The following is a 17,253-nucleotide window of genomic DNA, read 5'->3' as shown; positions in this document are numbered from 1 at the left end:
AGAGATCTTCAAAAAGTTCTTAATTAATCAAATTAGAGGTTTTTTTATTCCCTATTAGTTCTATTTGCCTTTGCATCAAGTGTAACTGTAGATTTTAATATTTTATTACTATTGATGTGATAAAGATTTTCACATTTACTTTCTACATTGGATTGATTACCATATATTTCTGCATGGTGTATGCTTCTTTTCCTTGATACTTGACAAATGTTAAGTATATTTTTAGCTTTATAGAACAAAGCTAAGAAGTTTACAGAATGTGTTTTATATCTGGTTAAAGTGAGACCATGGCCTGCTTTATCATGCTCCTAATTAATTCCTCCTAAAGCATTGCTTTATGTGGGGCATATCTTATCTTGCTTTTTTCCCCTAATGCCTGGCAACTTAGGGATCAAGTAATTTATCAGATTTAGAGGTGTGGGCCACACCAGAAAAGCAAAAACTCCCTTCTAGCAGTGACTCATTTTCAGAATCTCCTGTAGGGATTTTAGACATGCCAGACTCCCCGTCTCTGCGCTCCCCCGGGGCTCTGTGCTTCCCAAGGTTCCTGTTCACCATTGGAGGAAGAGACTGCTGCCAGCGTGAGAACCCATGTCCCTCCTGGGGCGTTGGGGGAGGCAGGACAGGTGTCATCACCAGAATCACTTTTAAGCATTTGAGCATTCTAGTGATTAAAAGCAAAACTGTAACTTTCTAAGATTATTGTAGCACTAAAAAATATTTTATCGAAGTATGCCGTTTAACTGAAATATAATGTAATCGTTTAACATACCAACATTGATTTAAAAGCGGAACATTTAAAATTGCATATGGGAGACAGATTGCTCTCTGTTGAAACATTGCCATTTAGAATTTAGAGTCATCTCAGGGGCCACCTGGTCTGTTTCCATCCTACCGAGGAAACGGAGGACTTAGAAATCAAGTGGCGTCATCAGTTGCCAGTTAGGCACAGTCTCTGAAGACTGGAGCTTGTGTCTTATTCCTGGTTATGGTGAGGATGTTTGTCACTATTCAAAATCATTGATTATAGTGAAGTTTATCCATTTCATAACAGTGACATAAAATCCAGGCCCATTTCAGAATGAGAAGTAACTGCCGTCTGTTACCTTGTAGGTAGAACATGAGAAATACTCTGACCAGTATCGCTTTGCTGGAGAGCAGAGAAGAATCCTGATAGACAATTGGGAAAAGAGTAGGAAAGACTTTATACAGAAAGCCATGTTGACCCTCCTTGAGGCCTGTGCAGCCCATGAAGTGGAGAGCATGCTGGCCAAGGACAGGAAGAGGCAGCAGGAACTGTGTGCTGATCTGAAAGCCAAGGTAAGGTCCTGCAATGGGTGCTTTGTTACCAGGGTGTACACTAAGACTCTACCAACGCCTTTCCTCCCAGCACTCGGGAGGCCAGCCTGGTCTACAGAGTAACTGCTAGGACAGTCAGGACTACCCAGAGAAACACTGTCTGGAAAACCAAAAACCAAAACCAAACAACAAACCAAAAAGTCTACTTCTGTTCAAATTCTATCTGAAGTTCACTTTCTCTGGAAAGGTCATTTTGATGAAAACTATTGGTTTAAACCATAAGATATCGCACTTTATTTGGTAAAGAAAAAATGGCCAGCAATTAGCAATTTCCTAAAGCTCAACCTAAGGTTACCGTAACAGGGTGTTAGTGTTGGAATTTTTATGACGACATCGAACACCTGGCACAGGTGCTGCCAGGTGCGACTAGATGGGACTGTCTGACACTGAGCCAGACTTCATGCACACGGAAGGGCTGAAAAGGCCAAGAAGACTCATGGAGAACATGTGGGAGCAAGCTTGGCCGCCATGTGTGGCCCTCAGCAAGGGGTGAGGGTGTAGATGGGGCTTTGCTCCTCCTCTGAGCCACTGAGGGGGCTTCGGTAGGCGGGAGAGCTTGTGGTTGGAAGGATGGCTGTGAGTGTCTGCTGCACCCAGGCGAATACACAGATGCTGTCTCTGTATGAGAACTGAAGGTACTGGTTGCTGCTCTGCTGGAGAATCTGCACATTCCTTTGTAGTCACAGGGCCATTAAACAAATTGTGTTCCTGTGCAGCAAGATGTAGTCAGCTTGGTTTACTGCTAAGCAATATAGGAGGACACAACAAGAAATTTTATTCTCTTATTAGAAAAAAAAAAATCAAACCCGTTGGATGCTGCAGTCTGCCTGCAGCCTGGGTTCAGGTCCTGAGACTGGGAAGGGGCATCCGGATGAAGAAATGAACTGTCCAACCACCAGATGACTTAGTTTCACACAGGTGGCTGGCCCTGAGTAGCTCCAGCCATCTTTATTTATATATCAAAAACAAGCATTCCCCCCCCATACTAACAAACAAGTTTTTCCCATCCTCCAACATTAATCTCTGGCAAAAACAAGTATGTTAAATATGGTTATTTTTTTAATCCCAAGCTGTATATCAAAACATCTTTAAACCAAAACCAACACTTATTATTTTGCTAGCTTGGCTGAATATCAAGCCAAGTACATCCTGTGTTTACAAAACTAAAAGGTGATTGACATAGGCACACACTTTCAAGAACAACAATCCTGTTCAAAACATATTTACAGAAATAGGGGTGATGTGCCTCCAATCCTATCAGCGCTGAATCAGAACAGCTCCCGGGGTCTCAAGTGACGGCTGGTACCCCCCAGACAAGAAACCAGAGAAGCATCACCTCCCAAGGAATTTTAAGGGAAAATATTGGAGAAAAAAATGGGGTTCTGGGACTGATCACATCTGTCCCATGCATGACTGACAAAGCGACACTAAACACCACCAAGAGAATCATCAATTTTATGAGAGGAGAGCATCCAGGCCGCATGGTCCCAGAAGCATTCTGTGCTGTCCCGAAGTCCACTGGTCCTTGCCCAGTGAGACTGTCCCCGTGGGCTTTGCCTTCTTTGGAGACCTGTTGGACAAACACTCAGATACTGCTCCAAAATTAGTCCACACGGCTCCCAACAGGCAGTGATTACTATATCTAAAAACAAATGCCTGTTTGAAAACATCAGAGGAAACCTGCTTGCTTGACATTTAAAAAGCAGGAAGAGTTCTTTTTCACACAGCACAAGTTTGGAACCTACAAAAGTAGAAGTTGCCTCCTCTAGATGGATCTACCTCAGGCTACAGAGTGGGCACATGTTTCTCATCCTTGGGGGCTGATAGAGAACACAGGGACAGGGGCTGGGACAAGTCCTTGCACTCCTAGCCTGGGTCTGTTCATGTTGTGAGCATTGCCATTAACCCTTGATCTGTTCTGCGAGTGGTGTGCAGCCAGCCTCTGAAGTGAGCTATGGAATGAAGTTCATTTAATATACTCCATGCAAACACTGAGTATGATATAGCACAGATAGAACAAATTTCTGTGGCTCAGAGACTTGCTCATGGCTCTTTTTAGTAAATATTGTCCCCTCACCCCCTCCTCCGACTTTATCTCCGTGGATGTGTGTTATCTACTATAGTGGCTTGATGCACATCCGACCAGCGAGGATACAGCCTTTGCACTTATGCTCATCTTATCTGTTTAAACCCTGTTTCGTGTCAGAATAATTTGTTCTTTTTAGTGTTGCATAGTATTTCATTTTATACCCCTACACTTTATTTATATGGTTTGCTGACTTTTGCTATTCTGAATGTAACTGGACATGCCTTCCTGAACAGACACGCTGACTTCTGTTGGGTTTGTGGGAATCAAATGGGTAGATCACAAGGTTTGAGTGGACGTAGCTTGAGTAAACAATGCTAAAATAGTTTCCCAAAGTGGCTAGAGAGATTTCCAGGCAGCATCCTTCACCCCTAGCATGTTTTCACTAGCATTGCCTCAGCCAGTCTTGAGTTCCGTCTGGATAGTGAGGACCTCACTGTGTCTTTCACCTGCATTTCAGATGAAGACTGCAAATCTTTCCGATCACCGTCCAGCCAGTGAACCTTCCCCTCAAGCCTCACCCGTTTCACTCAGAGGTCCCCTGCTTTTCTGTTCCTCGTTGGATGCTCTTTACGCATTCTCTACACACGTTCTGTTTCTTTTTCTTTTCTCCCAACCCACTGCTTCTCTCTGCACTCTTTGGCAATGACCTTGATGAGCAAAACTGTTAACGGTATTTGGCCTCAGCAGTTCTCTCCTTTTTATCCTGCTGCTGATGCCTCTGTTCAGGTATAGTGGTCTTTTCAAGACTGCTGTCCTTTGCTTATTGTGTGGTAGGGAGCTTTAGGCTTTCCTGTGACTCTGCCTCTGAGGGAACAGTTTACCTCTCACTCTACCCCTTCCCCTGCACTCGGCTGTCACTAGACACTGAACACGAGTACCTGTAGGGAGGAGCTACTCTGCCTTCCTCATTCATCCACAGTCCTTGGGCCTTGGGGCTCAGGGCTCCCCAGTGTCCCGAGGACGCGTTCCCCAAGACAAATTGTCTGATGCCTTTAATGGTTCTTGTGAGGGAGATAGTTTCCTGCCACGCCCAGAAGAGGATCTTTTCTTTCCAGCTCCAGGGTGTCTGCTCTCCTGCTCTGTGGACTTGCTGCCCTTCCCTATGTCCCTGTACTATGTCCCCATCTTCAGTTCCTCCCTTGTACACCTGCACTGCCATCAGAAGTCACCTTTCCCTGGAGACCCTGGCCCCCATCTTTTTTCAAGTACTCTGAGATCAGCACAGAAGAGCCCAAGAGTGGGCACGAATTCCCCTGTGTCTGTCGCTTCTGCTGGCTCCATGCTTTCATGCTCTGCTAAATCATCAAAATGTGAAAACCATTACAATTTATCAATTCTTTCCAGAGTTCTAGCTGCTGTCTTCCTGCTCCTGCACACAGTGGCCTCATCTTCCCAGGTGCTCTGCTGTAGGTGAGCCGCCTCTCATATCACGTGTGTTCTTAGTGGCCTCTGTCCTGACTGGGTTATTGCCCTGTGGGCTCTAAACTGATGGGTCTGTGAAAAATTCGGATGTAGGTGAGTCAGCTTTTAAATTTTTTGCTGTGCAAGTAGGAGTGACATTCTTTTCAACTTTCTATACCTAAATGGAAGCTGGGAGGTCCTAATGAAATACCACTCATCAATTTTTTATGTGCCCCAGTTAGAGTGCTGGCTGGTTGTAAGAGGTCATTGTCAAGGGTATCTTGCCCAGGCAGGGTTTTTGTGCCTACATGGATCCCCACAAAAGGTGAAGAGGACCCCAAAACTAAGGTAGAATGGCAGTAAGTGACAACCTAATAGAGCAGTCAGATGAAAATGTGCACGGCCCAGTAGGGACATTTTTCTAGGGACAGTCCAGCCAGCAAACACAGTGATGGAATTGCTAGGCAGCCAGAGTGAGCATTAGCCGCCAGCTGGGTTTAGCTCTAACACGTCAGTGACGTCAGAGGACAGCGCTCTTCTCTCCCTGTCTTGCCTTTCCTCTTCCGTTGTCTTCCTGTGGGTCCTGGAGGTCAAAGGTTCCGGTATAAATGGAAAGAGAAGTCATTTTGTAATGATAGAGGAAAGGATCCTGATGTACGGGAACTGGACACTGACTTCAGAGAGTGTGTTTTTTGACTTATAGCCCCTATTCTGCTGAACTTGAATCTGGTGATAGGAGAAATGGGGACTCGATGAGTCACAAAATGGGGTCTATAAGTCATAGAATGCTGCTTTGATTATTTCCACACATCACCCTGTCAGTGTGTCATTAATCTACTGAGTGCTTCCTCCTCTCCACGGAGTCTTTCTGATAGTCTGCTCAGTCCCCAACTTCAGCTGACACGTGAAGGTGACCCTGCAGTACCTGGCTGACTGGGTGACAGCACAGGTACAGTCTCCCAGAAGAGATGTGACCACAAAAGGTCAGCAGGGGTTGGATTTGGTCTGAGTGTGTCCCCCAGGGGTTGTGTGCTGGGAGGTGGGCCTGTTGGGAGGTAGTTAGGTCGTGATGGGAGCACTACCTGGGAAGGGATTGATGCTGTTCCCACCGTGTTCATTTGCCCACGTGGGAATGTGCTGGTTTAAAGCAAGGCGTGTGCCCTCTTGCATGCGGTTAGCTCTCTTTCTGCTTCTCCATCACGAAGTGGAGACGCCAGATACCCTCACCAGGACACCAGAACCGTGCTACTTGGACCCTCTAGCCATCAGCATTGTGAAACAAACAAAATTCTTCAGGACTTATTTCACTTCAGATGTTTTGCTATAACAACAGAAAACAGACAAGGGCGAACGAATGCACCCTCCAAAGGGTAAGCGGGAATAAAAAGTAGAGGAATATGAACACAAAGCTGTGGTGATGAAGTAGGTTTTATTATCCTGCAGATATAGTATTATCATCAGAATTTGCATTCCTAATGAGGGACTACGGCTCAGTAAATAGCTGGGATGAAAATATATTATAAAAGGAAGGAGATAAATCTGTAAAGTGTACAGTTATTTACAATGTTCAATTATGCTTACGGATTTTGACATGGAAGAAACCTCGAGATTTATTCCTTCACCACCAGTTTTCACCCCTGAAAGCTGAGTCCTGCGAGATGAAGTGGCTGCCTCAGGTTCATACTAGCTCATTCAGCTTGAAACTCAGCACTGTCTGTCTCGGCCCCACGCAGGTTTGCATACTAGAACACCACAGAATAATAGAAGATATTTATTATTCTGTTGGCGCCAGGTGTGCAGTGCATTAGACCCACAGAATGTGGGAGAAAATATTACTTCATTGTATCATAAATTTGACCTTTCAAAAGCTAAAATAAACATTAATTAAACATTTAACCATAATTTTCTTCTCAGACTTAGAATTTAAAAGGTCTTTGGGGGAGTTAGATGATTTGTGTCTTAAGAAAAGTATTAAAGGAATTTTGGAATGCCGAATGCCTGCCCATTCTTTGTCCTTTTGGTGGTCTGTCAGTTACGGTTGCTGTAGCAAAGCAGAGCTGGTTAGGCCTCTCACTCTCGGGATGAGACAGGGGAGAAGCATGTGCTCACATCTCCTGCTCCCACAAACCCTGCAGTCCTTGTCCCGTGTCCAGCTCAGACCATCTTGTTCGTTCTACAGGCAAATCTTCCATCCGTCTGCAGAGCTCAACTGAGGATGCTTCCCAGAGATGTCTAGCCAGTGACTTTCTTTGCTTCCATGCTGAGTGACCATGTACTGCTGTGGAGAAGACAGCAGCAGAGACTCTAGACTCTCATACCACCTGGGAGGCTTGCTGCCCCCCCCCCATTCCTTTTGTGACTATTGTAATGGCCACCTGCATTTGCCTAACACTATGCACCCTGATGCCCAGACTCAGTGACAGACAACCTCCTGGTTATCAAGAAAATTATATCATTGGGACATAAAATCACTCCTATTCATTCCCTCACACCATGTGTCTTTCTGCTCTTGATAGTGCCAGGCTTCCTGGCCAGGCTTCCCGTGGATGTTCCCAACAACACCACCTGCATGTTCAGGTCCAATCCTCCCTAATGCTTGCTACTTTCCCACCAGATACTGGAGCCTGCAGACTTTCTACTTCATGTTTTCTTGTTCCTTGTGTTTTCCTCAACTTATAGACCCTTTCCTCTCCAAGGAAACCTCTTGCTCTGCACTGAGGGAGTCCATCTCTGCCCTTCCATGTGAAAACAGTCTTCCTGAAGCCTTCTTCCGGGACCTCTATCGTTTTCTGTTCAAGGTTACAAGCGACCCCATGTGACCTAATCCGTTAGAGGTTTTCATCCCCGTGCTGTTCCTCTCCATGTGAACCGCCAACCACCCACCTTTCTCATTCTCTGCTCTCTTGAGTTCTGTTAAGAGGGTCCCATTGCTATATCCCGTGTCTCCTTGTCCACACAGGACTAAAGCCCTGCAGTCATCTGCGTGTCTTCCGGGGGCCATTGTTCTTCTTACTGTCTTTCACTGACCACTCTTCTCTCAGATGCTTTGGCAAGCCCCGAATAACTCTCTCCTGACTCTGCCGAGTGACACACTGATTAGATTAATTTCAGAAATCTCCAGACGCCTCAAACCCAACATCAAAAATGGAAATCTTGAGTTTCCTGCAGTAAATTGTACTTTTTTTCTTGAACCTTGGCTTCATCTTCTCCCTCACTGTTATATTCACTTGATAATGTTGGGAGTTTGTCTGATTTAACTCTCTACCCTTTCCTCGCCATCCTTGGGCCCCCGGCTCAGTTCCTAAACTGTGTACTCTGACACTTGGGCTTGCTTTCTACTCTTTTGAAGTCTTTCCCTTAAGTAGGAGGCAGAATTCTGTCTAAAACTCAGTTCAGAGCCTGAGTGATAACATGACCCTGTACCTTCCAGCTGTCAGAGGTGGTGGCACTCACAGTCCCTCTGCCACTGTGAGGGCCGGATCACCCTGGCCTGGCTACAGAGCAAGACTTGTTCTCAACAACAGTGACAACGGAAAAGTAGTAGTGAAAGTAGGGGAGAAGGAGGAGGAGCACAGTGCGGGAGGGAAGTAAAAGGCTTTTGTTGTTGTTTTTGTTTCTTTTACAAAAAAGTCATTTTTTTTTTTACCTTTGCTAATTTCTTAGTAGCTTGCCATGGCTTACAGTAATGGGCAAACTTCTTAATGGGTTTCCAGGTCTACAGTAAATTGGACGAGGCTCCCTTCTTAGCTTCCTTTCCCGACACCCTCCACTCTACACTCTGCACGTGAGGAAGACCCGGCCACCGGAACTCACTTTCTTGCCTCCTGCTACCTCACCGAACACTGTTTTCTCCCCGAGCCCTGCACTTTCTCTGCTGCTGTTAGCTTTGCTGGCATGTTTCTCCAGTCTCCTTTGCCTGGTTGTATCTTGACCATCTCCAAGACTCAGCTCAAATGCTCGCTGCAGAAAGACTTCAGTGCGTCTATAATTAGATTTAATACATTCTCTGTTCTCTCTGGCCCCTGGTACCTAACTCGGGCTTGCCAGTGATTATGGTTATAGCACACTGAAAAATCCACGTCAGCAACGCAACTGCAAGCAGCGCCCCATTTTCTTCATCTTGGTACTCTATAAACCTCTCCTCTCCCCCAATACATTTTTCCAGTGTTTGGACTATGATAAGTCCTCCGTAAATTCTGCTGAAGTGATGTGTATAAGCTGCAGGCATTTTTCTCCTTCTCAATACCTCCTGACATAGTGATGTTTCTATTACCGTCTTTCTACTTTATTTATGAGGAAGCTTACTGTAGAAGCAAGTATATCATGTGCAAAGTCATTAGGAAGCAAAGTATAAGGCTTAATTATCAACACTGGATATGCTAAGATGTTAGATGTAGTTCTAAAAATAAATTTGGCTACCTATAAAGCTGGGGTATATGTCACATGTGAATCAAATCACCTGGCTCTTGGTTTTCTTCTTCTGATCTCATTTTCTGTGCCCCCATTTCCATTTCTAGTTGGCTGAATGACCTGAATATGAACCCCTAATAGTGATGGAAATGAGATCATGTGAATTAGACAATGGTTTTTTGAATAAGCACCATCTGAACTCACTCTCGATGATGGGGACCCCTCCTGGCATCAGTTCTCTCTGTCACTTCCTCTTGCTCCAGCCTCCTTTTGTTGTTGGAGAATAGCCTTGGAACAGGGTTTCACCAATCAGAGCTGAAATACTCAAATCCAGATGGGGAGTTTTCTGAGTGTAATTCCAGGGGTGATGGATGACTATTGTGGGGCTGACTCTCATTCAAACTATAAAGACAAATTTGAAAGGTTTTATAGGTATTTGACAATCAATGCTTAGGTAAGATCTGTGAAATAAGATATATTCAGCCTGCATTTCTTCACGAAACTATTTTCAATATGGAATGGAGAGGTATATCACATGATTGGAGGAGAACAGCATTGGCAAGAGAATCTGGGCTGCAAAGGGAGATGGTTTAAGGTGGTGAGGATTTTAGAGGGAAAGAACCTCTAAAACGTAGATAGGGACAATTTTTAAACCTTTTCCATCCTGTAATCTCTGAATGTACAGGGGGGAATGGCAACAGACCAACAAAGAACAGATGCTAGATGGCTGGGAACCGAATCCTAGAGGTCACAGAACACAGTGCAGTTTCGGACTCGAAGTTCTAGCCCAGCCCAGGTATTGATCAGGAAGCTGAGACTGTTAGCCAGAACCTGGGCTAGGCTGTAATTTTCAAAGCCACCTTTCTTCATGACTTACTTTTTCCAGCTAGAACCCACCTTCTAACAGTTCCATAACCTTCTAAAACAGGATCATTGGTTGGGGGCCAAGCATTCAAACACATGCTTGCAGAGACATTCACATTCAAAACACAGCACAGTATATGCAGGAACTGATCCTGCAGACACAAAAGACCCTACTTCAGATTACCTTTAGATAGAAGTGGTCACCACAGCTTAGCTATCAGCCACTTGCCTAAATCACACACACACACACATACACACACACACACACACACACACACACACACACACACACACACACCATATACAGGGCAAAGATGTGTTCATCACATAATAATCCTAGTGTCCATAGATGTCATTTTCTTTTATTTAAATTTCTGGCATCATCTCAGGAAATACTGAGTAATAGAAGACATAGAGGTTGCATCTTATATGTTAGTTATCCATACATAATATACTTTGTTGGTCAGAGCAGGGAAAAAAGACAATAATTGGAGAATGTAGATGTCCAGTGTACCACATGAATTAAAGAGTAAACAGTTTTTGCCAACTTAAGACATTTACTTAGTGATGCCTTGGCATGACTGACTGTGCCGTGTACCATCAGCATAACTGGTGTTAGCCTGGCGTTCTTCCCTGTAGGCTCTACAGTGGGGAGGCATTCATAGAGAAGTTCCCTGTGGGGAGTGTGTATATGCAACATTGAGAGAGGCAAGGGAGCTCCTAGGAACCCTCAGACCAATGCCAGAAACTCTTTCTTTGGTCATAGCAGTAGATTGCAGTTCCTATATACAGCTGTTTTGCACTGTCTGTGGGTCTTGGCAGGTAGCTAATTAAAATTCCACAGGGTTTGAATACTTGGTGAATCTACATACTATTTCCAAGTAAAATATTACAAGTCATGCAACTCTTAAAATGCCTTAGTTTTAAAAGCCGATTTGTCTGCCTTGGGTCTAGTTGATAAAGTTTAAAAGAGGCTGTACCTTTTAATGTTCTTTATGGTGAGAGCCTTATATCTCAGTGGCAAGTCATAACAATATCTCACAAGATGTTTTGCAAATGAAGATACTTGGTCTGGAATATAGATGTTTGTATCTTACTGTGACTGTGTGCAATAAAAAATAAGTCAGCCATAATATCAACTTCTGGATAATTAAAGAGGGGAGTCACAACTCAAAGCTGGAAAGTCAAGGTTTTAGAAATACCTGTGGGGAAAAAATACATGGTAATTTAAAGAGAACCATAAACATGTCTGAGGGAACAGAATAGTATATACAGAAATCCATACATCATAGCCCAGTCGGTTTTGAGCAAAGATATAAAGTTAATTAATCTGAAGTGGACAATTGTTGTGAACCATTGACTATCCACATTACACACAAATACCCTCAATTCCTATCTCTTGCCCTTTACAAAACATGATTCAAGGATCATAAACCTACATGTAAAGACAACATGGAGGGAAATTTTTACAATCTGAAGTTGGAAAAAGATATTCTAGACGTGACACCTGATGTATTATCTCTAAAAGAAAAAAATGATTAATTAGATACCCCCCAAACAATGAAAAGACACAAACAAGTCAATAAAAAGACAGGGTAATCAATGAAAGAATATATTTGTATATTTAATATCTAATGAAAAATAAGATATATTATTTATAAAGAAGTCTCAAATATTAATGATAAAAATTCTTTTTTCTTTCTTTCTTTCTTTCTTTCTTTCTTTCTTTCTTTCTTTCTTCCTTTCTTTCTTTCTTTCTTTTTTTTTTTTTTTTTGGTTTTTTTGAGACAGGATTTCTCTATGTAGTTTTGGTGCCTGTCCTGGATCTCACTCTGTAGACCAGGCTGGCCTTGAACTCACAGAGATCCACCTGGCTCTGCCTCCCAAGTGCTGGGATTAAAGGCATGTACCACCACTGTCCAGCGTAAAAATAATTTGTTGTGGATATCGCTCTATATAAATAAAACACTGATTGGCCAGTGACTAGGCAGGAAGTATAGGCGGGACAAGGAGAGAGGAGAATTGGGGGAACAGGAAGAAGGAGGGAGAGACACTGCCAGCCACCGTCAGGACAAGCAACATGTAAAGATGCCGGTAAGCCACAAGCCACGTGGCAAGGTATAGATTTATAGAAATGGGTTAATTTAAGATATATAAGAACAGTTAGCAAAAAGCCTGCCACAACCATACAGTTTATAAGTAATATAAGTGTCTGAGTGATTATTTTATAAGTGGGTTGTGGGACTGCAGGGCTTGGTGGGACCTGGAGAGAAGCTCTCCAGCAACAATAATTCATTTTTAATGTGTAGGTATTGTGTTCTGTTTTTGCAATGTGAATGCATGTTTGTATGCATAGAGATGTACAAGTGTACATGCACATATATTTGCAGGCATGGAGAGGCCTGAGGCTCTTCTTTAATTGCTTTCCATAAATTCATCGAGGCAGGATGTCACTTGAACCCAAGCTCACTTATGTGACTAGTCTGGCTAGCCAGCTTGCTCTGGAGATCTTGTGCCTGTGTTCTGAAAGCTGGAGTTATAGGTAGGGTACCATGGCCCCCCAGCATTTACATAGGCTCTGGGAATCCAAACTCTGGTTATCATGCTTGTGTGGCACTTATGTCCACTGGTTTCTCTCTTAACATCCAAAAGGAGGAGAGCATTTTTAATTCATCTTTGGACCTCTGATGGCTGATCCCCATTCTAATCCATAGGGTACTTAGTAAACACCACCACTAACCTGTATGACGGGAGGAATTTTGTCATTATGTTCTCTGATAGTTTACTTGTGCTTCACATCATTCATATCTTTGATGTTCATAATTAAGCAAATTGCATTGTAAAATCTGTTGATAGCATTAGCTTCACTGAATAGTTGTACATGAGGCAGTTCCCACCATTTTCATAATGCCAGGGCTCTCCGTGTGATTTAGCACGTGTGTGTGTGCACACACACACGTTTTTCTGTCATTAGGAACTCAGAGGACAGATCTGCCTTTTGCTCTCTCTTGTTACCACACACACACACACACTCACACACACACACAGAGGTTTTCTATCATTAGAAACTCAGAGGACAGATCTGCCTTTTGCTCTCTCTGTGTTATTACACACACACACACACACACACACACACACACACACACACACACACACACAGGTTTTCATTAGGAACTCAGAGGACAGATTTGCCTTTTGCTGTCTCTGTGTTATTACACACACACACACACACACACACACACACACACACAGAGGTTTTCATTAGGAACTCGGAGGACAGATCTGCCTTTTGCAGTTGCCCTATTACTCTGGCATCATCATCCTGGGGAGTCATTAGGCACTGAGTGAGGGGATAATTGTGTAGAAAGATTCAAGTCCTGACTCCTTGCTTTTACCCCAGAGAGCATGGGGAAGCTTTCATCAAAAGCATCTTGAAATAGTATTGATGGTTTGCAAATGTGCAGACAAGGATTGTCTTTTAATGTATCGTTTATTTTCATAGACCTCCCTGGGCAACAAAAAAGAAAATAAACCCATCATTTATTAGAGAAAATCTCTATTTCTATTTCAGTGATGTTCAAGTATATCCCGCCTAGTGGAGCATCCAGCACCCTGAGCAGCATCCTTTTGGTGTTGGCTATCAGGCTGGTTGTAGCCAAAATGATTTCAGTTAGAGTATTTTCCTATGGACTCCTTGAGAAACACCCCCCCCCCATTTTGAAAATATCTAAAATAATCATTTGAGTCTTTCCTGGATGTATTGTCTTGTAACCATTCGGCTGTAGTGGCTTGATGCAAATTCTCCTTCCCGGAGTGAGAAAGGCAGACTAGGAAAGGAATAAAGTTAAAGACAACAGCAACAAAACCCCGAGAAAATGATGTGTCAGTGCCTGAGGCATTTGTAATAAAGAGAATCAAGTTTCCGGGCATGAAAGAACCACAGGAGACAGTTCAAATGATTCTTCTGGGCTCTTTGCCTAGTTCTTTACTTTCACAAGAATGGGATTTGTAAAAGGTACACACTGAATGCCTGAGTATTTGAAAGCAGCTAAGTTGCTTATTGCTAATAATATACTTTCTGATTTTTACGAAATTATGTTTCTTTGACATAATGCAAGTCATTCATTCCCTCATTCAACAACAGGCTTTTGTGTACTGCCCCCCATGAGTCAGGCACTGTTATAGGTAGAAGGCATTAAGAGATGAATGTAACATCCTTAGGGAGCTCATCTTCCTGCAGAAGAGACAAGGGACATAGATACAGTCAGCTTGGAATGTGGTAAATCCCGTGGGAGAGAGTTGGTAAAAACTGTAGGCGAAAGGAAGGAGTCTAGAGGAGGGATGAGTTGTAGTGGTCAACACGGAGGAGGCCACCAAGTAAGCAACAGCCCCCAAAATGGTGTCAGCCTTGTAAAGTAGGCATGGGAGGCCGTTCTAGACACTGGGAATTCATAGTCAATCTTTCATAAACAATGCGTTGGGGTACAAAGCCAGTTTGATATTTCTTCATAATTTATAGATCGAAGAGTATGGAAAGACGAGCTAAAGAGCTGCTTGATCTTGCAGGGCCTTGTGAGCAATGTCAAGGAGACAGCGTTTTAGTGTATGATTTGATGGGGAGCTGTTAGGTTTTGGTGGAGAAGGGACAAGCTTTAAGATATCCGATAACTGGGGTTGGTGAGAATCAAGATGAATTTTATGAAAAGATATCTACGGGCAGCTGAGTATCCATTGCTACAGTCTAAGTGAGGCATGGTGGGCATCTGAACTACAGCGACAATGACAGAGAGGAAGGGGCAGCGAGTATTCAGGAAATGACAGCAAGTACAGGACTGTGTGAGGAAGGAGAAGGAGACAAAGGTGCCATGTTTCTGTTGTCATTACTGCGTGGATGAAGAGGGCGGAAGGATGGGTGAATTTGTTCATTCAGTGACTAGTTAGTGAGTGCTGATTTTTCTGCGAAGAACATGGGAAAGAATTCAAAATCCCAAACCTCGTGGATCTCACCTGCTGGGAATTTGAGTGACATGTAAGATGAATAAGCAATATCTATGCCTAAGAGCGAGGGAGAAAACACCAAGTCAGGAAAAGTACACAAGGACTGGACGGGGAGGAGGTTAGTAATGTACAGACTGGAGAACCTTTTTAAGACACTGACGGCAGGAAATCTTGGAAAAGGAAAGAAGGAAGCCCCGAGGGGAAATGCTGTCTGCACAGAAGGAGCTGCACACACAAAGGTCTTGCCTGTTGTGTTTAGGAAGTGTGTAGGCACCATTGTCCTCTATGGTTAGTGCTTTTGTATTTTGTGCAAGAAATCCTTTCTTACCTGTACGTCCGCGAGCCCATCTTCTTTTTAATCTTCTAGAAGTTTTGCTGCTTGCCTTTGATACTCAGGCCTATGATCTACTTGGAACATTTTCTTAGTGCAATAAAATAAAGGCCCAGTTTTACTTTTTGTCATAAGGATGCTCAGTTGTCCTAGCAGCTTATTCTGTCCTTTCTCACTGTCCTGTGGTTCCATCTGCACCAAAAGGGAAATGACTATAAATGTGTGGATCTATTTCCAGACCCTCCATGCTGTTTCATTTGTCTATATGTAATCATGGGCCAGTGCTTTCCTGTCTTAATTCCCATAGCTTTATAATTAGTCTTGATTTATTGTAGAGCAAGCCTTCTTGCCTTGTTAGTCTTACTAATTCCTTTGTCTTTGTATTACAGGCTATCAATTGTGGTGATGTATTGTGCCCCCAATATATTGTGCACTCTAATAAAGTTTATCTGAGGATCAGAGGAAAAAAATCCAGCTGCTATAGTAAACATAGAGGTCAGGCAATGGTAGCACATGCCTTTAATCACTCTGGAGGCACAGATCCAGATGGATCTCTGTGAGTCCAAGGCCACCCTGGGAACAGAGCCAGGCGTGGTGGTACATACCTTTAATCCCAGCACTAACCATAAAAGTCTGGAGGTTTGTACAGACAGACAGGAAGTGACAGAGCTGGGCAGGAAGAGGAAGTGATATAGCTGGGTGGAGAGAGGAAATGAGATGGCAGAACAGAAAGGCATATAAGCATGCTTAGACAGGAAGTAGGTCTCTTTGGAGAATGAGGTGTTGGTGAGGTGAGGTTGTCTGTCGCTTGTCCTATTTCTCCGATCTCTCAGTTTTTCACCCCAATATCTGGCTATGGGTTTATTATTAATAACATCATTTAGAAATTCATCTTACAATCAATTCTTTTTAACTATTTATATTTCAAAGTATTTTATTAATTATTTGAGAATTTAACACTATATTTTGATTAGATCACTTCCTCTCCCAACTCCTTTCAGATCTACTCTCATTCCCCACCTCCAATTTTGTGTCTTCATTTTTGTTGTAAAGCCCATCAAGTCCAATTTGTGCTGATCATGTTCTCTTGGACATGTGGTCGTCCAGTGGAATATGCTTGACCTACCAGGGGCCACATCTTAAAGAAAACGGACTCTCTCCTTTGCAGCAGCTATTAATTATCAATATATCCTCAGCTGGAGGTGGAGTTTCATGCTCACCTCCACCCTCCATGTTGGGATTTTTGTCTGGCTTCCATGTGAGCAGTCTTGTGTATGCTGTCATATCTACAGAGTTCATATGTGTGACTGCTCTGCTGTGTCCAGAAGATATAGTTCCTTTGTAGTTATGCATCACCTCTAGCTCTTACAGTCTTTCCACTTCCTCTGCCATGATCATCCCTGACCCTTGGCAGAAGGGTGCATGTTAAACTGTTTGGGGCTGAGCATTCCCCAATCTCCTATTCTCTGTACCTCGACTAGCTGTGGACCTCTGTGTTAATTGCCATCGACAGCAAAAGGAAGCTTCTCTGATGAGGACTGCGAGATTAACTGACCTATGGGTATAATAAGTCATTTATAATATGATACCCATTTATCAGAATACTAGTAGTGTGTTCTCACTTATGGCCCATGCATGACATGCCCAGCCACAACTTGTTGGTCCCAATAATGGTGCCGGGTATGGCTTTTATCTTATGGAGTACGATGTAAATCCAATCACAAAGTGGTTGATTACTCCTTTAACATTTATACAGGCTATCAGTTCTTTTTTTGTTTGTTTGGGTTTTGCTTTTATGTTT

The 17,253-nt window shown here is 43.3% G+C and overlaps 1 protein-coding gene across 13 annotated transcripts in view; it reads left to right on the top strand.

The window, feature by feature from the left end:
- Ccdc148 (coiled-coil domain containing 148) overlaps positions 1-17,253 on the top strand; it is a 284,674-nt gene that overhangs the window by 125,952 nt on the left and 141,469 nt on the right. For all 13 annotated transcript variants that reach the window (XM_016003164.3, XM_076569531.1, XM_076569535.1 and 10 more), the window contains one exon: positions 1,114-1,320. In XM_016003164.3, coding sequence (XP_015858650.1) covers positions 1,114-1,320 — 207 coding nt within the window. The remainder of the gene's footprint in view (positions 1-1,113; positions 1,321-17,253) is intronic.

The sequence above is a fragment of the Peromyscus maniculatus genome, chromosome 4 (assembly GCF_049852395.1).
Source record: "Peromyscus maniculatus bairdii isolate BWxNUB_F1_BW_parent chromosome 4, HU_Pman_BW_mat_3.1, whole genome shotgun sequence".
Lineage (NCBI taxonomy): Eukaryota > Metazoa > Chordata > Mammalia > Rodentia > Cricetidae > Peromyscus > Peromyscus maniculatus.
This window is presented reverse-complemented; position numbering and strand designations above follow the sequence as displayed.